This window comes from Labeo rohita, chromosome 18 (assembly GCF_022985175.1).
Source record: "Labeo rohita strain BAU-BD-2019 chromosome 18, IGBB_LRoh.1.0, whole genome shotgun sequence".
NCBI classification, from domain to species: domain Eukaryota; kingdom Metazoa; phylum Chordata; class Actinopteri; order Cypriniformes; family Cyprinidae; genus Labeo; species Labeo rohita.
The window spans coordinates 32083948-32110400 of NC_066886.1; the positions used below are offsets into that span (position 1 = coordinate 32083948).

The 26453-nt window shown below is 37.6% G+C and overlaps 1 protein-coding gene across 2 annotated transcripts; it reads left to right on the forward strand.

The window, feature by feature from the left end:
- The first annotated feature begins 1175 nt into the window (after positions 1-1175).
- On the forward strand, positions 1176-24628 carry zbtb38 (zinc finger and BTB domain containing 38). Of its 2 annotated transcripts, XM_051134297.1 has the most exons (3): positions 1176-1495; positions 1943-2079; positions 20070-24627. In XM_051134297.1, the coding sequence occupies exons 2-3, from the start codon at positions 1960-1962 to the stop codon at positions 23721-23723; spliced, it is 3774 nt and encodes a 1257-aa protein (XP_050990254.1). In that variant the 5' UTR covers positions 1176-1495; positions 1943-1959; the 3' UTR covers positions 23724-24627. The 2 variants fall into 2 exon arrangements, with proteins under 2 accessions (XP_050990254.1, XP_050990255.1); XM_051134298.1 differs by lacking the exons at positions 1176-1495; positions 1943-2079 and adding an exon at positions 8413-9266 and having other exon boundaries at positions 20070-24628.
- Positions 24629-26453: the final 1825 nt, after the last annotated feature.

Genomic DNA, 26453 nt, shown 5'->3' on the forward strand with positions numbered 1-26453 from the left:
ACAAATTTGCATTGTCATCTAAACATTTTTCACTTAATATATTTACTTGAGGTACCCCTGAAATTCTAAAATAAATAATAACGTAATATATTGTTTAATGCACTTCATGTTGTTAAGGGGAGACACTGCACCTGTCAAGTTTGAGATTTTGGGCTTTTTGTTTTTTCATAAAGTGTTTTTTTCAGACTAGTGGAAAGAAAACATCCTGAAGACAAACTGTGAAGTGTTTCTTTTATAGCACAGATTTCAATTACAGTATATTTTTAAGGCCGTTTTCCCAAAATGACCTTTTTCTTCTACACTGAGCCATAAATCTCCACTTCAGCAGCACTTACACACACCAAACTTTACATTTTTATTCCTGTCTATATGCTGAAGGTTTTTATATATATATAGTTTTATATATAGTTTTATATATATATATATCTAGTTTTCTGACTGTTTTGAGTATTTTTTTAAATTATGTGACAAAAATGAGATATCCAAAATTCCCTCTGTAAAAACATTTGACTACTATGTCAAAAAAAAAAAAAGAATTTTGAAACTGACTTTATCCAGTGTTTAGATTTTTGTACTAGAAATGTATGCAAATTTGTGCATATTTAATAAACCAATGCCTCATTTGCATATTTAAACATAACATTTTAGAAAACTTGTAATACAAAAAATGTTTGCAATTGTCAATGTAATCAATCAAAAATTATTTTTTTTTGCCCCATTCACCTGCAGTGTCTTGCCTTATAACAACTAATGGAACATATTTACTCTTTGTATTTTTATGTGGTAATGTTACAATATTATCTTTTTTAAATCAGTGTGATAAATGAGTTAGGTCAAAAGTAATCTAAAAGTAATCAAAAAGTGTGTAGTGTAATGTAATGTATTACGTTACTAACTACAGTTTTTGTCGTGTAATTTGGAATCAGTAACGGATTACAATTTGTTAGTAATCTACCCAGCTCTGTACGTGCCTTAGCAAACACCTATAACAGAATTAAGTTATTCATCTGTGCTCATCCTGACAGAATCATCGACTGTTCCCAGAGCATAAAACCGTTTCAAAACCGTTTGAGAGGAAGCCCAGCTTTCCCTCTTTTTCTCTCCTTTGCTTCTCCCTCCCTTTTCCAATCCCTCCCTCCCATCTCTCTCTCTTTCTCTAGAGCCAGTACAGCAACTCGATGACGCAGCAGCGACAGAGGCCTGTGGAACGATTGCAGGGCCGAGAGAATAACAGAGAGGCGCTGCTTTGGCCGGCCTTGACACTCAAACACACACACACACACACGCACACACTCTGACAAACACACACACAACGGCACAAAGGAAGTACTGCAGAGAGAGAGCAGCTGATCTGGCCCTGAAGGAGAAACTGTGCTGCAGAGTCTCTATCCTTCGCTGTCCTCTCAACCATGGCAGAACAAACTGATCTCACCCTGGGCCAGACTGTTTACATCTGCAGCTGCTCAAATATGGAAGAGGAGGCGGAATAGATCAGGTATATATCAGCCCCACTCACTCGAAACTCTCTTTTTCGCTCTCTTACTCACTCTACTAACACACAGAGAGACTGTGAGCCGTTGTCCATTAATGCTGACTAAAAAGATGCGCTAAAAGGTTTCCGCTGTGGGACTGGTGAGACGATCGAGTGGCCATGAGCGAAATGACTGTGTGTTTGTGTGTTTGCAAGCTTGTTTTGAGTGTATATGGTGGGAATCCATCCAGATGGACATTCCGGAGACAGTCGTTTGAGTGCGTTTCTCTTGATTATGTTCCAAAAAGGGCGGGCCTTACTGTCATAGTGACATAATAACTTGTAAACAGCATAAAACTAAACATTACGTGCACAGTAATCTAGAACTGTGGAACTTTTCAATAGTTGCAACATGAAATATTGTAAAGCATTTTAAAAAACAAAACAAAACATGCATACTACAAATTGCAGGACTGGATCACGTCTGCATGATGACCACCAGGGGGCACATCAGTGCAGTTCCTCGCTCAGACGCACATTTAATCGCACCAACAGGGACCAGAGGAAAGACGATCTCGATTATGAGGAGCGGTATGAACAAACGTCAGGTTGGTAAAGGGATTTTAATCTTACTGTGTTATTTAAAGACTTCTAGTCGCTTGATAGCAGGAACCGTAAAACTGTAGCCTGCCTTCTTGCTTTTGCTCTAGCAGGGCGACAATGTTATTGTGGTTTTCTGTATGTGATATTGATGTTTGATTACCATTTGTTTGTCTTTTGCGTATTCACATTTGAGCTGAATAGCTCACTGCTCGAATTTGGTTTCATAAGCGGCTGAGTTTCCATCTATAATTCATTACGAAACACAGTGGCCCACATATTGACTTAGGCTTCATTTTGATCGTCAGAGCGATTTATCATAGTGTTTTCTCTTGCTTTTTAACTTTATACTTTAGGTCTTTTTGGTCTTGAGTGGAGGATTCATGCAATGAACTCATTCGTACCGTGGCTTACTATAGGCCTCACTTTGACAGGCCTCAGAGGTGTTAGCATCTTTGATGCTTTCAGAGCCACATCCCACACATATTATCGAGTGACAAAGAACAAAAGTACTTCAGCGATGCAGCACTTGTCTGCTAACGGTTCACTGCATACTTGATATGACTCAGTTATGACTGCTGTGGCTGCTATGGTGGAACTCCTTACACCCCGAGGTTATTTAGAAGCAGTATGTCGCACTGCAGAAGAATTCTTTGCAACCATTTTTATTTTTTTCAGTGGGAAGTCACTTGCTACAGCACAACAACCTTCAACTTTCATTTTTATTAGGAGCAATGCTAACAGGAAGTGCTCAAACAGAAATAGAAATGTTCTCGCTCATGGTTCACTTCGCTTACCTGTTCCCAGAATATCCACATTTTCTTTAACGCGGAAGTAAGCCTATGAGTGGGATTTCCGGTTCATTAGTCGCTGTAAGGAAATAACGAGAAGAATAAGAACATGCAGTAAACAGTAAAACTGTTTGCACTACAAACCAGTGTGTTCATAATTAAGATAATACTTTAAAACACCACACCAGTTTGCAATATCAAGCAGCAAAACAAGCTGTTTTACACAGCTAAAAGTAGCTGGACACAGATGAGACCGGAAGCTGTTAAAAATTACAAATGGCCCCACCCACTCCACCCACCAAAAAGAAAGTTCAAATATGTTATATAAGTATACAAATGTCAGTGTACAAGTAGTATACTTGTAAGTGTACTATTTCAATACTCCTTGGGACTAAATTGGCCCACTTTCTAGTATATGAAAGTATACTTTTAAATATACTTTAAGTTTTTATAACAGTTTATTTATAACAGTACATAACTAGTTTACATCTATGTCTTCAGTTTGTACTGCAACTATACTAAAAGTGAACTTATAGGTATACTGATAGTTTACTAATTAAATACTTGTAGCATTTTTAGTACACTTTGAAGTATAGTCTCAGTAAACTACTAGTTTAGTTTATTTATACTGCAAGTATACTCATAAGTTTTCTTTAAGTGAACTTTACATCATACTTTAAGTATACTACTATGTCCCTATTAGGTATTAATTTGTATATATTTTGTTATATGAATATTTGAACATACAAAACATCAAAAGAAAGAACAGGGTAAACAAAAATATGTTATGCTTCATGCATTCTTTTATATAAACACTTGAATGTGGGTGTTTTATAAATAATAATAAAAAATAAATAAACAACTTTTAAAAAAAAAAGCTTAAAAAAGACTACATTGGATTCAAAATGATATTCAGAACATAGATGGAGTCAATCAACACTCCAAAGCTTGACGGTCATTATTACCTCTTCATGGGTCACATTTTATTCCATGTCATTACAGTTTTGATGCTGTTTTATGTCTGTTGATACTGTTGAAAACGTGTGGAAGCATCTGTTGTTTCAGTTTCTTCTTCGCTTGTGTTTTGGAAATTCAGTACAGAAGATGTGTAATAGCACCCCTTACCATATAACAATGAAAACATGGATTCTTCAGAGAAAAATATTGCTCAAATATATTTAGATTTTTTCTAAGTATAGGTCAAGTATACTTAAATGTCATTTTAAGTATATTTCTGAGAAGTACATAAAGTACATAGGAAGTAGACTGAAAGTATACTTTCCTATTTTTTAGTTTAAAAGAAGTATACTAATAGCACACTTGAATAAACTTCTTTTTCGTAAGGGCCTCCAGGGGAAAAATACCGCCAGCTTTGATAAAGAAAGCACCTTTGCATCCGTTATTTTATTTGTTTATTTCATGTAGACTACAAATACATTTACATATTATGTAATTAAAATACCCTAAAGTTGTACATTTAGCATACTAAACTGGTATGTTTAAAGTCTGGAATAACTAATTTTGTACGTAATGCACTTTAATTGTGCAGAAGTAGTGCTGAAGTCCAACTAAAGATATACTGAATATATATTTGATTGTGTTAAACTGGAACTATTCCAAGTATACTTCAGGTACACTTTAAATATTTTGCATTTAAAGACTGATAGTATTTAAAGATCAAAAAATATAGACATTAAAACACATTTTGGGCTTAATATTAAGAAATGTGCATTGTGCACAAGGAGCACTCCAAATAAAGCTTCTTGAATGATATGTCAGTACATATAGACATATAGACTTAGTATAAAATAAATGCATTTTAAATCTATTATTTTTTACTAGGGTAATGCACATACACATTTTTAAAGTTAGTGAAATACATGTCATTATTTTACACACAACAATAACAATAAGTACACAAAAACAGAGTATACCAACAGCAGTATTACAGTGCTGTATATTTATCATGCTATTAACGATTGTGAATAATATGTTTTATTCATACACTCTTAGTAAAGTCAGAAAAATATGGCCCAATGCATAGTGATAATATGAAGGAATTTTCTGCATGTCTTGTGTTTTCAATTACACTTTATTGTTGGAATCTCTTCCAAAAATTGTCTTGCATTCCAGAGCGTGTACTGTCTCGCATCAGTTCACATCAATGCAGTTCCACAACAGTACAATAGACACAACTTAATACAAAAACAACAATATAAATACATAAACACATGGCTACAGTGCATTAGTGTAGTCATTTCTATTTTCCAGAGCCCGGAGGCCTACTTAGACCCCCAATTCTAATGTATTTACAGACTGATGAACAAAGGATTTACTTAATCTGTTCAATCTGACATACGCAACTCTAAGCCCTCTATCTGATGGCGAAAATTGATATTACTCAAACAAAATGTCAGAAAAGTCAGACGTAATTTCTCCTGACAATGCCAACATAATTTTTCATATAAAGATCTTGAAAATCTAGCCAGTCAAGTTTTAAGGTTATTGGAATGTTTAAGGTTATAAGGAAATTATTATTTATGGAATACAAATAAGGGTTATTATATTTCAAGGGCCCACTCTGCTTGACCAATGACTTTTCCTAATCTGAGCTTTTTTTAATGTATCATTTTACAATACTTGCAGTTAATATATGTATATAATTAGATAATATAGATCATTATTTATATTGCTTATATATAAATATTAAAGTTTAGTCTACATAAGTATCCAGTATTACAAAAAACATCCTTGGAATGTGTCCAGGCCTGAAAATCACAGTTTTTAACAATAGTTGGAGCACTGATATCATGTATGAAATTTGAGATGCAATGTGGCAATTTATTCAAAAGATCCAATAATTTGATATTCCTAGATATGCAAAAGGAAGCTGTGAGCTTGTGGGCTAGATAGTTCAGTGATCAATCTAGTCTTTAGTTCTTATTTCACCATCAGTGGTTAAGTTATGAAACATCCTGGGAGCTGAACACAGGCCAGGCCACAAATGAATGCAGCCTTTGTTGCAGCAGCTTGTCTTCACGGCACCCAGGTAATCAGCACTCAGCCCTGTTTCCAGAAATAACCGCTGGTATCTGGGCATTAGGTTCACATGCTGCACTGAAGGAGCTGAAGGAGGCGTCCTTCTGCAAGCTTAAAAGAGACGCTTCGGCGACTGTAAAAGCGGGTCTGGTACATTACCTCAGATGTAAATAAGAGCCTATTTGACAGAAACGGAAATAAATACAGGCTAAATATAGTGAAATACACCCTTCTTGATGGTGCCAACCACTTTGAAAATCTGGGAATTTTGTTCCTATTTAACTTGGACTTATAGACTGTTGAAGAATAGATTTTGAGAAAAATTAAAGCAAAGAGGTCACTTGTTTAAGTAGGTGAACGAGTAAATTTGTGTCCCTTTGTACAGATGAATCTTATTCCTTCTACTGAAGCACAAAAGGCTTTTTGGCTGTTCTCAAAGATGACGTTGACGAGCTAAAACTTCAGCACTACTTCTGCACAATTAAAGTGTGTTAAGCACAAAATTAGTCGTTTCAATTTAGCAGACTTTAAAGGGGTCATCGGATGCTAAGTTCACTTTTTCATGTTGTTTGAACATTAATGTGTGTTGGCAGTGTATGTACAAATCTACCCTATAATGATAAAAATCCATGCAGTGGTTTTTAATTAATCTGTAAAAAAAAATCCCCTTTTTCAAATCGAGGTGTGGCATCACACCGACAGAGGCCGCTCCCACGATACTTGATTGACATGAGCGTCTTACCTCAGATCAGCTGTAACAGTCTGACCTCCATTGTTTCGATGCCGGAGCAGGGATGTAAGTTAGATAAGAATATCTCAGACTGAGCGATTGAGGTGTTGTGTTGCTGGATGTAATAATGAACAGTGGTCGTCGTTTACTCCCGACATCTGAGATGCAGTGGATTACATTTGTTTGTGAAGGAAATGCGCCTCCCAATCTACATAAATGTGTCTGTGTTTGCACAAATCATCCGTGATCCAGCTTCACCTACAGCAGAAGTGAGTACAAGGGGTTTTTTTTAATGAATATCTGCAATCACCTTACCTAATAATGTGCTAGTTAGCAAATTTTACGGCTAAACACGCTAAATGCGGCTGAAGTAAACAATATCTCAGAGCAGCTTGTCACTCCACAGAGAGAAGAGAGGGGCGGGGCGAGCAGAGCTCATTTGCATTTAAAGGAACAATCCCTTCGAATGGGATGATTTTTGCAGAGCTCATTTTGACAAGGTAAAAAGGGTGTTGTTTTACACAGCCACTGAGAATTTTTAATCAAAGTATATTATAGACTTTTCATTAAGACCCTAAAGAATCATATCAACTTGGGCATCCGATGACCTCTTTAAGAAAAACTGTTTAGTAAATCAAAAGTGCGTTTGCAAGGTATTTTTATTAAGCACAAATATACAGTATGCAAATGTATTTGTTGTATATCTAGCACCAAATAAATGTATTTCAAATACATTTTAGTGTTTTGTTTGAAAAAACTGGTCAGTGTGCCAGTGCTGGATACTGACACCTAGAGCTGTGGATGCAGCATTATGCAAAATCAATCGTTTTTAGCTACCATTGTAACTAAAATCATTGTAGAAATGCCATGTTAGCAGTCAGCAATGATTCGTTTATTATGCTTTTGAAAGTTTTCAATAATACCAGGGTTAATTGAAATGAAGCAAGTATTCAGCTAGCAGTTTGATCTCGATATGTTGGTTAACATGAAGTGACCGGCTCAATGTAGAAAAGCTTTTATAGTCTACTGATTTAATTGCAGACTTTCATCTTAGTAGTGTTCATGTTAAGAGTATAACTTTTTTATGGAAAAATAATAAATATTAGTTTAATTATGCTGAAAAACAGAACCCCCCCAAAAAGAGAGTGAAAATAAATAATGTAAAAAAAAAAAAAATCTGATTTAAAAAATGACCACAAGTCTTCACAGGATTTGCATGCAGTATTTATTTGTAGCCTTCACCCTGAATAAAAACACCCAGTTTGGCCCACGAAATTTAATAACCTGCAGATGGAATGTGAAGCAGCGCCTCTCTGTCCTTTTTCTCCCATTCCCTCCCACCCGTCTCCTCCCTCTCTCTCGCTCTCTCTGCAGAACAGCCGCATCCCTTTGCATCAATCAGCAGCCATGTTGAAGGTGAACCTCGTTCTCCACCACCTTTCCACTTCCTCCCGAGCTCTCGTTCTCTCTTCAGCGCTCCTGCGCGCTCGCTCTGTCAGCTTGGTTTCTCACTTTAACCTTTCGCTAAAACCCCTCTCTATCTGTCCCCCATGTTCTCTTGCTATCCCCATCTCAAATCGCCATTTCTGCTTGCTCATGCAGTCTCTCATCCTCTCCTTCTCCTCGGCTGCTCGCCCTCCTTCTGTTTGATATCAGAAATGTGCGATGGACAAGCAGACCGTGCAGTCTCTCTCTCTCCCCTCCTCTCTCCTTCATTCTCGCACACCCACCCACCCGCCACTACAAAGATGCACGCATAAAGATGTAGCTGCAGCGGTAGCGGTGCAGCTCAGCCGTACCAGCAAACAGCACACTTATATGTGCACAAACTGTGGACCAGTGTAAAGCATGTTTCATTAGGTGGACGGAGAACACGAGCTTGCCTGTGCATTTAAATTCATAGCAGTTCATAATCTTTTTTTGGAGGAGTGAGGGGGGCTCATCTGAAATAGCATCGCCGTTATTTATTCTACGTGATGGAAAATGTCAAAAGCTGCCTCGCGCCAGGTGCCGTTTTTGTGTTGACACCAGTGGACGAGTTGCAGCATCCACCTCTCACGGCACGCAAGGCGCTTCTCACACGTTAGCACGCTGATCCGTTTTCTCCGCGCTCTCTCTTTCCGGATACCCTTTTGCAGTGCTTAATGAAGTTGCAGGGCTTGCTAGCACGCCGCATCTCTTTTCCGCTGCTAATAATGCACAGACAGCAGTAGAGCTGCCCTGCCGACTATTTATAAACTCCACAGTGGGCGAAAAGACCCTGGTGGCCAGCTAGCGAGCGTACGGAAGGAACGAGACCTATAGCGGGGTTCGGTGGAGCAGACTGATGCCCCCTGCCACCTCTGGACTGGGCGTCTCACGCAGAGAGGGCACTGGGACTAGGGTGCACGAAAAAGAGAGAGAGTGTGTGAGAGAGAGAGAGCAGGCAGGGTAGACTTATAGGAGAGACTGCGATCGCAGCAGAGAGCAGCAAGTGACGAGTTGAATCTAAAAAAAAAAACAAGCTGTAACACTTTCGCCTGTGAACGAAACATCTTTTTCCAGCCATCAGTGGATCGCAGGAACGAGGAAGGCGTGAGCGATGTTTTCCGCTCTCCGTCCATTGAAGCGCTTTCTCTGATTAACTGAAATAAAGGTACGTTCAGCATGCTTTTGCCTCCAGTTTCAAACAGACACAGTCGAGCGCGTTTTTTTTGCAGGGCAGCGCATCAAGACTCATGTGGTTTTTATCTGTAAAAATGAAAGCTAATGTTTCGCTCTTTGTCTGACTGGACATTTTATACTCGTGGACAGTGTTTCTCTCATTTTGCACTGAATAGTTTAATGCAAGACAGGGGATTTTTATTTTTCCGCCATTTCGCTCATCCGGTATGGTAAGTCACGTCGAGGGTGTGGCAGATAGATATAACCACAGACAACAAATGTCATTTTACGCTTACATAAAATGCCTTACGGCATTAAACGAAAGGATAGAACATTTAAATTTTATGGGTTTTTTTTTTTGTTTTATTTTGGTTTTTACATAAAAGGCCCTTCAACTTAAATTAGCATTGCCATCCAGCTCTGCGAGTCTATGGGAAGTGATTTCGACTGCATGCAAGTCTACAAAACGCACACACACTCACACACCCACACACACACACCAATACAGAAAACGGTGATCCCTGGCGATTGTCCATTGCAAAATGCTACCGGGGGCGTTCCAACATGGCGCGGTCTGTAGGAGCGATCCGTTTTTCTCCGGACGGAAAACACAACTGCCTGCTCGGTCGCCATTCATACAAATCCCAATAAGTGCTGCGCCACAGCATGTTGCCGTGACAACGGAGGCCTGTCAGACAGGGAGCAGGCGGATGTTTTCCCAGCGATTAAGAGAGGTCTGGCTCTCCCGTTTAGCGCAATCATACACAAACAGTACAGATTAAAATAGACAGATTAAAAAATCTGGTGCGCTGTTACATTCAGACTGCTCAGTAAAGGCACAGGCTGAACAATAATGCTGTGTCATGCTGTTTTTGATGATCAGAGGCTGATATATGCTAGATGCCTTTGTGGTTTGCTTGTTTCCTTTCTCGTTTTGAGCAAAGCATAATGCATCACGGCGACCACAGAAAAGCCTGAGGAAATGTTCTTAACTAGTTTATCTGTTCAGAAACTGAGCGCTGAGCAGACAAGGCTTTGCCTGTCAGTCTTTTGCATATTCATTTTTAATGCCGTTCTCAGAATTTAGACTTTAAAATCTATAATCGCACGTCTGAACTAGATCGACCTCGACAGTCTAATAGAACATTACAAGCGGCCATTTTACTTTATGTCAAGATGCTTTTTGTAGTGGTTTCAAAATGGCTGCTCTGTTGAGAAAAAAAAAAAAAAGAATCTCAACAGAGACACGCAAACCAATACCTTATCGTCACACTCGCATACACTGCTGAAAAAGCGAAACCTCTGCACATTGCAGAACGTTTATTCTAAGTACGTACTTGAACGCGGTCAGTTTACTGCAAATGATTTGCTGTAAACTGAACTACTAACAATGGGAAAGCGTAACTTTCGCCAAATGATTTATATGTTCCTCACGGATGTGCAACCACTGGATTAGATCTTCAAAATTCATACAGAAAATGCAAGGTTAATGTAAGTGTCTAAAAAGCAATTGTGCATATTTGGTAACTAAACGGGCCGTTTGACGCCAGTGGTTGCCTGAAAAAGCTTGTAAATCACATTGCAAGACTCATTTGAATAATAATGTGGACAGTTCCACGACCGTCACACGGAAAAGTGGGCATCGCATACAAAAAGATCAAGACGTAAAGTAGTGCAAATGAGAGGCAAAGGACAAACAATCAGCATGAAAAACTGCATTCGCTTTGAGAACGTATGCGTTATGCTTTGATGGTGCATTAGGCGAGAGTGCTGCTGCATGACACATTTCCACTTTGCAGCAGCAGGTCAGTCTCCCTCTTGGGTGCATGTGAATTTGAAATAGATAGTGAGAAGCAGAAATGGGTCAGTTTGCTAGGATGGATTTTCGGAAGCTTTTGTCTTCCTGTATCACCAGGAAGGTGTGGAATCTTACCTTTTTTCTTTTTCTTACTGGGTCATTCCATGAAATCGGTGCCTTTTGCGTCTCTAAGAAATAATCAAACAGATATAATGTAACAACAAATAAATGTGCAATTAAAAAAAGTCAATTAATTATTATTTTAAATTATTTAAATAGTATTTATGTTGGTACCGGTAAGGTTTTGGGCCTGTCAAGCTGGACTTTTAGTTTGCAAAATGATATAAAAATCACATTTGCATATTGTTCTAAATATAGTCTTGTTGTTAAGCAACGTTTTTGGCACAAGCATGCTTTTTTTTCTATAAAATATACACTGCCCTCCCAAAGTTTGGAAACGCCCTAAGGTGGGGTTTTGGACAATATTGGCATGAATCCTTTTTAATTTGTAATAATTTTGCACTGATTAGGGACAACACAAACTACAAAAACATATTTTATTACATAAACAGTTTATTACATAAACTTAAATTTTCGATTCATCAAAATATCACCATTAGCAGCTATTACAGCTCTGCATAATCTGGGCCTAAATTCATTGTATTCTAGACTTAATTGGCAATCAGTTGTTGAAGCTATTAAGGTGTGCTGACCCAAAAATCTTGGCCAAGTTTAAACCAGTAACCAGGCGTCACAGCTGGCAAAGGGGCATGTCTGACCTTGACATGTATATACTGCCATTATTATATAATCAAAATGAAAATTATTATTGCTGGTCTTCAATGATAATGTCAAGTTACTTCAATGTATTTGCACCAAAAAAATCAGGATTTATGCTGATATCGTCCAAAACCACACTGCCAGGGGTGTTTCCAAACTTTTGGAGGGCAGTGTAAGTCATTTTATTGGTGTCCCCTGATTTCATGTCAGCCCTGTTACCCTCATCAAAAAAACCTTGTAAAACAATGTACATTCAGGTGACACATTCATTTCTAGGAGGTTACATCATCATCTCTCAACCAGGATTCCAACAATTAAAACACAAGCATGTTTCTCTCACTCCTTTATAATGTTCTATTTCTGATGATTTATGAGGCTTGACTGGGGATGTCAATCCTGTTACTGTTTTTAAAATGTACACTACTGCTCAAAAGTTTGATCAAAAACACAGACAAAAAACAATAATGCTGCAAAATGTTATTACAATATAAAATAATGGTTTCTATTTTAATATACTTTCAAATATAATTTATTCCTGTGATGCAAAGCTGAATTTTCATCAGCTGTTACTCCAGAAACATATATATATATATTTTTGGAATCAGTTATTCTTTTTTCAGGATTCTTTGATGAATAACAAGTTAAAAAGAACAGCATTTATTCAAAATATAAATCTTTTCTAACAATTTAAATCTATCACTTTTTATTAATTTAACACATCCTTGGTGAATAAACGCAATAATTTCTTTCAAAAAAAGAAATTTACTGACCCCAAAAGTTTGAACAGTAGTGTATATTGTTAAAAAAACTTTTTATTTTAAATAAATATTGTTTTTGTAACCTTTTATTGATCAAAGAATCCTGAAAAAAAGTATCACAGGTTCCAAAAAATATTAAGCAGCACAACAGTTTTCAACACTGATAATAAATCAGCATATTAGAGTGATTTCTTAAGGATAGACTGGAGTAACAGCTGATGAAAATTCAGCTTTGCATCACAGGAATAAATTATATTTTAAAGTATATTAAAATAAAAAAACATTATTTTATATTGTAATAACATTTTGCAATATAACTCTTTTTTCTGTATTTTTGAGCAACTAAATGCAGCCTTGATAAGCATAAGAAACGTCTTTAAAAACCATTCAAAATTTACCTGATCCCAAACTTTTGAGCGGCAGTGTATATTTAAACAATGATAATCAATATATACAAGTAAAACTCATTCAACGTGCTTTTGTGAACTTGACTATTAGCTAGCAATTAGCAAATTTGTTTGAAATTGTCAAACCTGTTACTGCCAACCTATTACTTTTTTGAGTAACAGGTTTTGACGTGGGTAACAGGGATGACACTGATTAGGTTCGACCCAGTTTTTAAAGATTGTCTGTGTAAAATTAAACCCTCTGTATATTATTGAGATAATGCCTATGTCATTCAGTGGCATACTTGTGTCAGTAACAGGGTTGACAAAAATACCAAAACATGTGAAAAATAGTCATAAAATAATAAATTACATAGCCTGAGATGACACAGTCCAATTTCTTGTCATTTTAAGGTGCCTTCATTTCATGGACATTTAAAAAAATATTGATTGAACTTATTTTATTTACAATTTTTCCACTTAAAAAGGCACCGATTTTGTGGAATGACCCTACTATGAGTCAAACAAGTGTGATGACAATTTTGAAAGAACAGATAATTAAGAAATTCAAAACTCTGCATATGCTGTGTAAAAACATTGTCAATAAAAGCCAGCATCTGTTATTATTCTCTTTTGTTCCACCTTGTTTTTGCTTATCCGTGTCCTTTATTTTAAAGTCATCTTGTTTCTCGTTAGTCTTTTGTCTCTGTCATATGTTTCCCTCCCGTGACCTAATTGTATTCAGCTGTGTTTTGCTCCCTCATTAGTTCTTGTGTGTACTGTTTATAGCCCCTGTGTTTGCCTGCTCTCTTGTTGCCTTCAAGTGCACCTGGTAAGATCTTGCATCATAGTAAGGAAATCATAATTCTGTCACATGCTTCCACATCATTCCACTGGCAGCCTAAATCCAGGATGTAACTTGATATTATGATCTGTATGATATGATATATCCACCTGCATGTCTGATATTATTCGTCTGTAGCATGTTATTGTTATGTGTTGTTTTTGTATTCATGTTTTTTGTATTCTTTGCTTTAGAGAGATAACAATAAGTCTTTTATCAGTTGCTCACCCTCATGTTGTTCCAAATTGTATGACTTTGTCTTCTGTTGAACATAAAATAAGATTTTTTTTAGACATGCCTCCAAATATCAATGGGCTCCAATGTTGGTTCCCATTGTTTTTTATTTTACAGCGGATGAAAAAGTCAAACACATTTGCAGCAAGTTTGGGTGAGCAAAACTGGAAAAGCAATTTGTTTAGAAGGAACATACAGATACTTGAAGGTGAAATAACACAGAAAAGCATTGGTAATATAAGCCTTTAGGATCTAGACTGCCAGGAGGAAAAAATCTTCTCATTGCAGCGTTAACACTGACCAAAAAGCGGTATACTTCAAGCTTATTTTATTAAGTATACTTAAGTAAAGTTCAAGTATATGTTTAAGTAACTTTAAGTAGTAAGTATACAAATATCAGTGTACTAGTAGTATTCTTGTAAGTGTACTATTTCAATACTCATTGGGACTAAATTGGCCCACTTTCTAGTATATAAAAGTATACTTTTAAATATACTTCAAGTATAACAGTAGTAAACTTTGAGTACACAACTAGTTTGTACTCAATTTGTACTGCAACTATATTAAAAGTGAACTTATAGGTATACTGATAGTTTACTAATTAAATACTTGTAGCATTTTTAGTACACTTTGAAGTATAGTCTCAGTAAACTACTAGTTTAGTAGTTTCATACTGCAAGTATACTCGTATGTTTTCTTTAAGTTAAATTTACATCATACTCCAAGTATACTACTATGTCCCTATTTAGGTATTATTTTTGTAAATATTTTGTTAAATGAATATCTGAACTTACCAAACATCAAAAGATGCTTGTAAACAAAAACATTTTATTCTAGCTTCATGCATTCTTTTTTATAAACACTTGAATGTGGGTAATTTTTATAAATAAAAAATAAAGAAATAAATAAACAATATTTTGAACAAAACGCTGAAAAAAGACTGAACTGGATTCAGAATGATAATCAAAACATAGATGGAGTCGATCAACACCCCAAAGCTTGACGGTCATTATTACCTCTTCATGGGTCGACATTTTATTCTATAACGTTACACAGTTTTGATTTTTTTTTTTGTCTGATGATCCTGTTAGATTGCATATGAAAGCATCTGTTCTTCTTCACTTGTGTTTTGGAAATTCTGTACAGAAGACGTGTAATAGCGTATAACAATAAAAACATGGATTCTCTAAGCTTAGTATAGTATAGCTTAAATATGTTTAGACCTTTTCTAAGTGTAAGTCAAGTATACTTAAATGTCATTTTAAGTATATCTCTGAGAAGTACAAAAAGCACATTTCTGAGAAGTACTTAAAAAGTAGACAAAGTATACTTTCTTATTGTTAGTTTAAAAGAAGTATACTAATAGCACACTTGAATAAACTTCTTTTTTCGTAAGGGAAGCCTAACGCAACCTTACTGGTTTCACTTATTAATATCAATATGGTCACATGGACGAGTGGTCTATGAAGGTTAAGCGACGGTAGCATGAACTTCAAGTTGAGTTGGGCCAGGTCAACTTCACTCCAGAGAAACATTGCTAACAGAATGACACGCACATTGGCAAAGTAAATCCAGTCTGTAAATACATCATCCCTTGAATATCCATTAGTACAGTTGACCGTCGAGCATTTCTCAAATAGTTGGTTCCTAGGGAAAGCATGAACTCATGAAATGTACACCTTGAATCCGGTGTATGTCGCTTTGAATTAAAGACTCATATAGATCACAAAGTCTTGATTTTAAGCAATATGGTTTACTCAGTGAAAGTGCTGGTAGAGGACAGAACTTTCCCAGCCATGGTTTCTTGCTCACTTCCTCCAGTAGTCAATGGGAGTCATAGTGTGTCTTTCAACACATGCTTTTAAAAGCAATGATGGTCATCATTCCAAACATAAGTTATTATCCAGTAACCCAAGCTGCCCTAAAAATAAATACTAAACGGAGATGAAAGTGGCAAAAATGCCTGCTGGTAGATCCAAATTTATGCTTACATTGTTTGCTACATAGCACCATCTTGCTATCGTCTTGGCATATTTATAGAATATTGAACAAGCGGCTGTTAATGCTAGTCAAAGAGGATTTTAATATGCTTCAGAAACAGGATATAAAAGGGTGGGGAAGATGCTGTAGAACAGGAAGTCTACTCTATAGTTACTAGAGAATGGTCTGTCGAATTCTTGAGCTATACCACAGTTCACAATTGTTAATGGTACTCAGAAAATAGCCCTTTTGCCTGATTTGAATGAACTGATGTCCTGAAATATCACACTTGTCTCTGTGACGGCTTTGGGCTTTTACAGAAAAAAACCCAGACTCCCACAATAAACTTGGTTTAGTCAAAAAGACTTCCGTGCACTTTCTTCCTGTTAATCCTTTAATGTATCTCTGTTTCTTATTACAGAATAGCCTTAGTTAGAAATATATTAAAATGTATTTAAAATGCATTTATTTTGTGCTAAATATACTACAAATACATTTGCATATTTATGTGATTATTAAAAGTAAAGTAGTTGTACTTTTGGTGTTCTAAACAGGTTTACTTAAAGGGATAGTTCACCCAAAAATGAAAATTTGCTTATTTGCTTACCCCCAAAGCATCCAAGATGTAGGTGACTTTGTTTCCTCAGTAGATCACAAACAAAGATTTTTAACTCAAACCGTTGCTGTCTGTCAGTCATATAATGGCAGTCCATGGCTTTGAGAGTCAAAAAAACGCACAGATAAAACCAAATAAAGCCCTGCAGCTTGTGGCGATACATTTAGGTGTTAAGACAGAAAACAATCGGTCTTTACACGAAACGGAACAATATTTCTATCATTTTTTTTTTTTACCTCTGATCCACCGCAATGTTCTGAGCACGTTCACTACAGCCGGCGCGTGATGAATGTGTCGAACACGGAAGCTCAGAGGAGTTCAGATGCAAAAGCCTCCATCTGATGTTTTTCTTTAAAATAAGCATTTTTATCAGGCTCCTATGTATAGGTTTCTACCTAAGTACTGGTACTTCTGATTGGGCTGAGGCTGGGATTTAATGAGTTTGAAGTAAAAGTATTTGATGGACGTATAATATGTGTGGAGAGCTTTCACTTAGTATCATTATCTCTTTTTTGACCAAGGTGGCTTTTAGAGGCTTTTGCATCTGAACTCTTCAAATACAAAACAAGGAGTTTTAAGACTAATAAAATAAATAAAAGCTGGTTCTGTTCTCACCCAGTCTGGTTGTTGGGTGAAAGGTCTGTTGGATTATTTGTTAAATATAACAAATAATAACGTGTCTGATTTGTTCAAGTGATTTGTCAATAAATATGCTAATGGATTTGAACTACACTTAATATGAAATAAATGTATTTTAAATATATTATGGCATTGTTTTTTTTTTTTTAAGGGGGTACAGTGGTATATGTGTAGGTAGGATTTGGGAAATTCCAGGAGTAACATACAACATGTGTAAAAGTTGATTTTCCGAGTCACTGTTTTTGACACTTTTTCAACAAAAATAAATTCATGACTGATTATTTCAAACAGCAGTCCCCAGTCAGACAATACCTCATATTTGTATCCAAATATAATTTAATAAACAATTTTCATTTTTATGTTAATATTTGTGTATATAATGGATTAAACAGGTGAGCCATCTCCCACAGTCCAGGTGTTAGCTCCTCAAGCAAACAAAAGGAGCATTTTCAATCATGAGTCATCATGTATGAAACATCTCACCCGTTCTCCGTCTAGATTGTCTTTGAAGACTCCGCCAGGTTATAGCAGGCTTAGCGAAGGATGAAATTGTTTGATGACAGGGTTATCTGAATAATTTGTCTTTTTTTAACCTGTGAGAGAGAAAGAAAAATTAAAATGTTAGATTAGAAAACATTTTATTTGAAGGACTGTAACTATTTGTGCATCATTGTGCATTGCTCTATAAGTGCTTTTCCTTGTTTCATGTGCATTGTTCATGCTTTATGCCCTTCTTTGTGTTTGTATCTGAGTGTGCTTACCCTGTACAAAGTTTGCTTTTGTACTCTGTAAACTTGAGAGCAAAAATAAATAAATGAAGGCTTTCTAAGGAGCTCAGATCAAAGTAGTAAGATAAGAAGAAGACTGTCATGGCGGTACGCAAACATCCTTAGCAACAAATCTCTAGTAGCTTCATCTCATTTCCTTGCATCACAACAAATCAAATTAAGATAAAATATGCATCTGTCTTTTCACTATGTACTATAACTTATGTTGTCATTATCAGTATTTGAGTATAACAGATGAATATATTACAGTTTGGTTGTTTATGTTATGAGCTAACAGCGTCTGCCAACCACTGTATGTTATACTAACTTAACTAGCTTCATTTGATTACTGCTTTATAGTCATAGAGAACCAAGTGGCTCATGGGTTGAGTCATGCTGCCATCTAGTGGTTTGATATGATTAGATTAGAGTCATCTAATAATGACACTTTTGTCTTATATAATGCTGTCTTTTTTGTTAACGGTTAAATGTGTATCTGAAGAGTTCATTTGCAAAAGCAGATAACTACTAAAATTTTAAAAAATCATTTTTTTTTTTCATTGTGCATTCCAAATAATGCCATTCAAACTGCAGTTGGGTTATTTTGATTAAGTAAACATATCTAAAATAATACAGATAACTAACACACACACACACACACACACAAAAACATGATAACATAATTAAAAAACATGATTTTTAAAAAAGTAAAAAATGGCCCTAGCAAAAAATAAATATACTAAAATGTATTTTAAATACATTTATTTCATGCTAAGTATACTACAAACATATTTACATATTGTGTACTTAGTAAAATACCCTGCAATTGTACTTTTAATATACTAAACTGGTATAGTTACCATCTGCTAAATTGGAACAACTAATTTTGTACTTAATGCACTTAAATTGTGCAGAAGTAGTGCTGAAGTCCAACTAAAGATATACTTAAGTATATTTGATTGTGCTAAAGTGGAACTGTTGCATGCACACTTTAAATATTTAGCATTTAAACACCAAATCAAACAGTCCTCATTAATAGTGACATTAAAACATATTTTAGGCTTAATAGTAAGAAATGTGCATTGAGCACAAGTAGCACTCCAACTAAAGTTTAATTACAATTTTTAATGTAAGTCTCAAGCAATATGTCAGTATATTAATAGACATGAACTATATTTAGCATAAAACAAATGCATTTTAAATCTGTTACTTTTTTACTTTTTTTAGGGAGTTATCTTGTTTTGCAAATAAATTCTTCATTTGTTTAACAACATGAACAACAAAACAATCACTATTTACTCACCCTTATGTTGATCCATACTTTTATGCATGTCATTCTTCAATGGAACACAGTGGAGTTTCTTCTTTTGAGCACTGCAGAAGAAAAAATGTCATACAAGTTTGAAACAACACAGCGCCTTGTTATTAAATGTTAATGACTTGCTATTGAAAAGTGAATACCTCAGCCAGTTATTTTCCCTTTTTTTGCAAACAATTTGTGACCCTGGACCACAAAACCCTAAGTAGCATGGGTATATTTGTAGCAATAGCCAAAAATACATTGTATGGGTCAAAATTATAATTTTTTCTTTTATGCCAAAAATCATTTGGATATTAAAATCATGTTCCATGAAGATATTTTGTAAATTTCCTACTGTAAATATATCAAAACTTAATTTTAATTAGTAATATGCATTGCTAAGAACTTCATTTGGACAACTTTAAAGGCAATTTTCACCCTCAGATTTTCAAATATTTGCATCTCAGACAAATATTGTCCTATTCTAACAAACCATACATTAATGGAAAGCTTATTTATACATTGATGTATAAATCTCAATTTCAAAAACATTGAACCTCATGACTGGTTTTGTGGGCCAGGGTCACATTTATCATTTAGGTCTATGTTCAGAGGTCTTATGCCGTTATCTCAAAATTTCCCAGATTTAAATAGTTTTTTTTTTTTTTTTTACTTTATGTCTCTCCTCTGCAGATGACTGTGGTCAACCCCAGCACTCTTGGTCTGGTGGACAGTTCCCACCCCCAAGCTGTCCTCAGTCATCTTAGTGAACAGCGTTCACAAGGCCTATTCTGTGATGTAATTATCGTTGTGGAGGATGTCAAATTCCGGGCCCACCGCAACATACTGGCTGCTACAAGTGGATATTTTCGCAATGCTTTCAAAGCGCCCGAGGTCTACACGTCCAGCCAGGTGCTGGAGCTAACAGACCTGAAATCGGAGGTCTTTGCTAGCATCTTAAACTTCATCTACAATGCCAGAGTGGAGTCAAGTAGTACAGAGGACAGCAGGTCATTGGTGGCAGCTGGAAAGCGTTTAGGAATTCCCTTTCTGGAGAAATTGCTAGACTCTGAAAGGCAGAGCACTAGTCTCTTGCAAGGCCAAGCCTCTGCAAGCTGCGGAAGATCAAACGCTCAATCAAAGTTGGCAGACACCTGCACATTGAAAAAAGAAACCCTCAAGCCTGAGGAGTTGGACTGCTCTAAGGGCCCAAGGATCACCAATGCTTTCTCCATTACTGAGGTTGAGGCAGTCAACAACCCATTCTCTACACTGGAGCGCCGTAACAAAGTTATTGAGGGACTTGAGGAAGGGAATCCACCTTCTAGCTCCCAAGATACAAGCATGTCACCCATAGAGAGTGAGCCTGCCAATGCCCTAACTGAGCACTCATATGCAGTGAGCCAGGGGCAAGAGTCTAAAGAGGTTAATCAGGAAAATGATAACAGAAGCATCATACCTGTCATGCCTCCATCTAAGACTTTGGTTAGCCAAAAGCTTGGACCTATAAAGAAGCGTCGCATACATTGTAATGGTATTCCACCTCTCTCAAATGAGCCGGTTGCAACCATACCCACTATTACAAGCACATCTACAGTGGAAAAGGCTACCGTTGCTCCATTATCTTCCTCCCAGTTGTCTTCAGATTCAGCGCCAGAAATACAGTCCAGCCTCGATCTGTTGCCACCGCTTGACATTGCACCCTCTCAGGATGCAGAGCCACCCTGCCTCAGTCCTCAGAATACACCCACCTTCAGCTGCCAGCAATGCCCTGAGACCTTCAGCGACTCTGGGCTTCTCACCATCCACATGCAAATACACAAGCGATTTGTCAGCCATTTGTTTTGCAAGTACTGCCGTAAAAAGTTTATGCATCTGAAAAGATTGCGCAATCACGAGCAGGTTTGCATTAAATCCCTCAAAGGTCCATCTGAGTTAGAGACAAATAATAAGGACTCTTTGCGAGTCCCGATCTCTAACGGTACATCTAATGCAAATTCCACGCAACACTCCTTACCTCCACCAGATCTCCATATCCCTTTAGATTTAGAGCCCCCGTTGACTAGTCCCCTTGAGATGTCTCAGGATCAAGTTAACGGGAGCTTAAAAACAAGCACTTCGAGGACTTATAAATGTTCTGTATGCAAACGAGCTTACGTGACTCTTTCTAGCCTAAAAAGACATGAGAATGTACACTCATGGCATCGAGCCTATCCTTGCCACTACTGCAACAAAGTTTTTGCTCTGGCTGAGTACCGCACCAAGCATGAGATCTGGCACACTGGGGAACGCCGGTACCAGTGCATTTTCTGCTTAGAGACCTTCTTGACTTATTACATCCTCAAGAATCACCAGAAGACCTTTCATGGCATCGATCCCCAACTGGCTGTCAATAAAAAATCTGCAAACGGTGGATTCAAGAGTAGTGTCTACCCCATAAAGCTTTACAGGCTTCTCCCAATGAAGTTCAGAAAGAAACGTTACAAGTCTTACAGTCGGACATACTCTGAAGGGATCGAGGGCGACGATGAGTCGTACAGCGCACCGCTGGGCAGCTGTTCCCCCAGTGCTCTTTTTGACAGTACAGTGCCGACGGCTAATTCAGATGTTGTTAGCGGTCAGTCCTTATTTTCATTGCCAGTCACATTCATGGCCACTCCGAAAATGATGGCGTCAGAAACGCCTCGTATCAGCTTCGACAAACCGTGTGACCAAAATGTAGGATTTCCTGCGCCATCCGACATAGACCAAACCTTGAAACACCTCTCTGCTGATTTCAAGAAAAAGTCTGGATTTGATGGAAAAGGGTCGCCGCTGTTCAGCTACAAATATACAGATTCCTCAAAAGCAATACAAAAGAACTCAGAGTCTTCTCTGGTTACGCACACAAGAAGTGATTCTTCAACAGAGAAGAACACAGAAAACAGCACAGATATTCTTCCGTTCCTCAACATACCATCTGTGTGCTCCTTCGAAGGGTTGAGCAAGCTGAGCGAACTGTCAGCAGCAGCGCAAACCATCGAGGACATGGCTAATCAGCTGCTACAAGCAAGACCTGAGAGCATAACGGCGGATCAGCCGCCCAGTGGAAAGACAGAAACGTACATTGCTAAGCCTGCATGCCCAGGCCCATCGATTGACAACCAAGTCCTTCCCCTCTGCCAAATAACAGTGAAAATTGGCAACGAGGCAATTGTTCGGCGAAAAATAAAAGGCTCGAAGCTGTTTCCCAAGAAGAGGAAAAGGAAAAGCTGGAGACAAGAGGGCATAGGCCAAAGAACCCCTGCAGAGGAGAGCATTGGAAGTCCGAGTTTGAGGGTGAGGACGGAAGTCACGACTTCGGTTAGAGAAAACGAATCATATGATGACCCAAACGATCCTGAAACGGACGAACTGTGGCGTCCCTATTACACGTACAAACCTAAAAAGAAGAGTAAGAAGCTGAAAGGAAAACGAATGAGGATGAAGCATCTGAGATGCTACACCAGGCCCTTGTCACCTGAAGCAAGTGAAGATTTCAGGGAGGCACCGTTCTCTCCAGACGAGAGGATCTCAGCAGACAACTATGGGGTCAGGAGGGAGCCGAGGCATAGCAGCCAAAAGGAAGCTTTCCCCTGCCACAGCTGCGAGAGCTCTTTCTCCAGCCAGACCTCCCTCAGCATGCACATCATCAGCTGCCATCAGCCACGCTGCAGAATATGTGGTAAACAATGTCCCCCTGAAGACACGTCCAGCACAGCTGGGCCCACTGGAGAGGATAGTGGTGACTTTATCTGCAAGAGCTGCAACGAGGACGGCTCCTGTTTCAGCTCGGATGTGGCATCCCACAGCCTGAGCATGGAAAAGCGTTACAGATGTTCTTACTGCCCTCAGCGGTTCCTTTACCTCGCCACCAAGAAAAGCCACGAGAAGAAGCATTTAGAAAAGTCAGGAAAAGGACACAATTGCAGGTACTGCTCAAAGGTGTGCAAATCAGCAGTGCTGTTGAGCGTGCACGAGAGCAAGCACTTCAAGGCGGAAGACGGAGAAGATCCAGACGTGACGTGTAAAATAACCAGTCCACTTTCTACCGCTAAAGAGCGCAAGGGACAGATCAAGCCTGAGCCTTGGGAAAGCATGTATACCAGCTCAGAGATCAAGCCAAAGATGGACATGGAAACGGAGGCGAATTATCCTGCAATCACCAGTGTCTACAAGAAAACATCTCTGTCATTTCCATATGCAGCAGATAGGTCTTTCAGTCCTCTTTCCCCAGAAATAAAGAGGAAGACGTCCAAGAAAAAAAGCATTTTGGAACGTTCTAAAGGATTTGGATTTGAGGATTTGATATGGGGACAACAGGATTGACACAGGTACAGTCAAGTAAAGTGCTGACTCGGTCCAATCTGTCATGCCTGCAACCAAAGGAACTTCCCAACAGCCTACAGTTGCTCAAGTCAGAACAGCACTTCTGCAAAGAGGAACCTTATTTTCACACCCACGACAGGAAGGAAATGCATCTCCTGCTGATGTCACGTAGAATAATGACGTAAGTGATGGGGCAGGCCTTTCTACGTTTGAAAAACGGGGGAAAAACGCACACGAAAGTATGAGGAGGTTGGCGTAGTGACTTTGCATTCAAGAGAACTTGTGAGATGTAAATATAGAGTATTTTTGGTCGTTCACATTAAATACTATTGGTAGTTTTCCATGTTTTTCTAAGAGAGAAGAAGTGGTTTTATTTTTATACGTTTTTATTTGTCTAAGTGGATCTTCCCTAATCCATTGCTCATTGTGTTGTACTCTATGCATCAAGTAAAGTGAACGACTAAGCAGCACCTTATGGTAAAGATAACTGCGAGTGATTGTACTTATATTGTAACATTAACACCTTTACCACCATTTCAGTTTGTTTGTTGCACACAAATGCATTAATAACTCTGCTGATCTTACTGATAAATGCTAAAAATGATTTTACAGAATATACCAAATGTTTTACCTTTCATTTATAAGATTAAATAATTTTGTGAAATACTTACAAATTATGAAATAAAAAAATAACACATAACACAAAAGTCATGTTATTAAGCATATCACAACATCTTATCACAAAATTGTTGTAGTGCTGTAAAATGTAATCATGTTAAGCCACAGTAATGTTTTGTGACATTAAATTGAACACAAATGAAAACAAGGCTGTAATAGGATGTATTCACAGACTTAAAGGCACAATATGTAAGTTTGTTTTGATTAAAATATTCAAAAACCACTAGAACAGTGTTATATATTTTGCTGACTTGTGTATTTAAATTATCCCAAATATTTCCAAGAATGTTTAAATCCAGTGAAATAAGCAATTTTAACTAGTGTAATGGCCAATGAAGTCATACACCCTTGATTTTCCTGTTTTATTTTTTTTTACAAAACATGGAAACCCCAAAGACACTTTAATATGTTATTCTTTTTATTAGACATGTGACGAACACACAGAGTAGCAATTTTCTTACACACTGTGACCGGAAGAAGCGCAAGCGCTCGACTGTGGCATAATAAAATAAAATATGAGCTTTGTATCGTGCTCATCCTTCATTAGCAATCACTCCAGCATCCTCGTTTTGCTTCCACGACTTTCAGCCCCACCCTGCTTCATACTACCTTAATAAGTGACCTTTAACACATTAGCTCATCCATGGACATGTTTTTTGCCCAAAGAGTGCATCAGCTGTGGGGATAAAGACTCCCACGATTCCACACACAATCACCACATTATCAAACTACGCCTTTGTTTTTTTGTTTGTTTTTAATATGCGTCCTTTAGCGGCGAAAAACGTACATATTGTGCCTTTAAATTTAAAATGACTCATTTGTACATTACAAAAGGTCATTTTATTTTACGCACAGTGTGCCACAGTTGCCTTGTTTTCATTTGTGGCACATTAAAAGCAGCGCTGACCATTGAATAAGGTCTATTGCAATGTTGGCTGGGTTTCCTCAATATCAAGTGCCATTTTCTACATTGGGAGCACACGTATATTTCATCACATTTAAGTGGTTAAATGTCATGTTATTGGAATATACAAAAAATAAGTACAACTTCATTAAAAAAAATCATTGGAGAGGATGACTGAGAGAGAGATCCAGAAAGAGAATGAGTGAAACAGAGCCCAGAGCTCCCTTCCTCCTGAAACTGAGTACTTGTAAGTGGGAACTCTGTTTATTCATTCAGATTGTCTCTCTCACTCTGTCTTTGGGCCTCTATGCTGACCCATCTGAGAAGCTCATTCCCGTTCCTCTGTCGGTGTTCCTCCACACAATGCCGCATTCACAGTGTCCCGTCCGGGCCCACGTGACACCAGCGCCAGATGTTCTGAACTCTCCACCACCGTCAACTCCACTCTCTGGAGAAATGCTGGTAGCAGGTTTGTGCCCAAAACCGAATATCAGTACAATGTCTGTGAAGGTTTGTGTTCATTCCAGGTTGTCAGGGAATGTCTGGTACTTCATTCATCTGTACCTGAACTTTGTTTCACATTTTTGAAAAACTCCACCAGACAGCCTATCAGCAACTTATCTGTTTTGCATGCCTAATCCGTCAGAAAACATCTGTCAGTCTACTCAAATATTAGCCTAATGTTTCCTGTCTAACCAATGTGAACATTCAAGCTGAGATTGATAATACAAAGACAATACATATGTTACAAAGGAGACATTTTAACACAGTGCTGTGACATTTGAAGTCTGACAAGTTTACAGAAGTACAATGGGTCCAACTGACAAGTCATTGATGAGGGTGCAATTTGAAACAGATCATATATATAACAAATGCCTTAACAAATAAACTAATAACTAATAAAACTCCTGAGCAAAAACAAGACGTAGAGACAATGCCGATAACCATCATCCACTGGATCAATCTTTAGAGACACTAACAGTGTGGTCATGCTTGATGAGCTAAGAAATCAGAGTAGAACAACATGCAATTTACAGTTTGGCTCACACTGTTGTGCTCCTTTGGTGCCGGTGGCTCTGTCTACATGTACACTACCAGTCAAAAGTTTTTGAACAGTAAGATTTTAAATGCTTTTTAAAGAAGTCTCT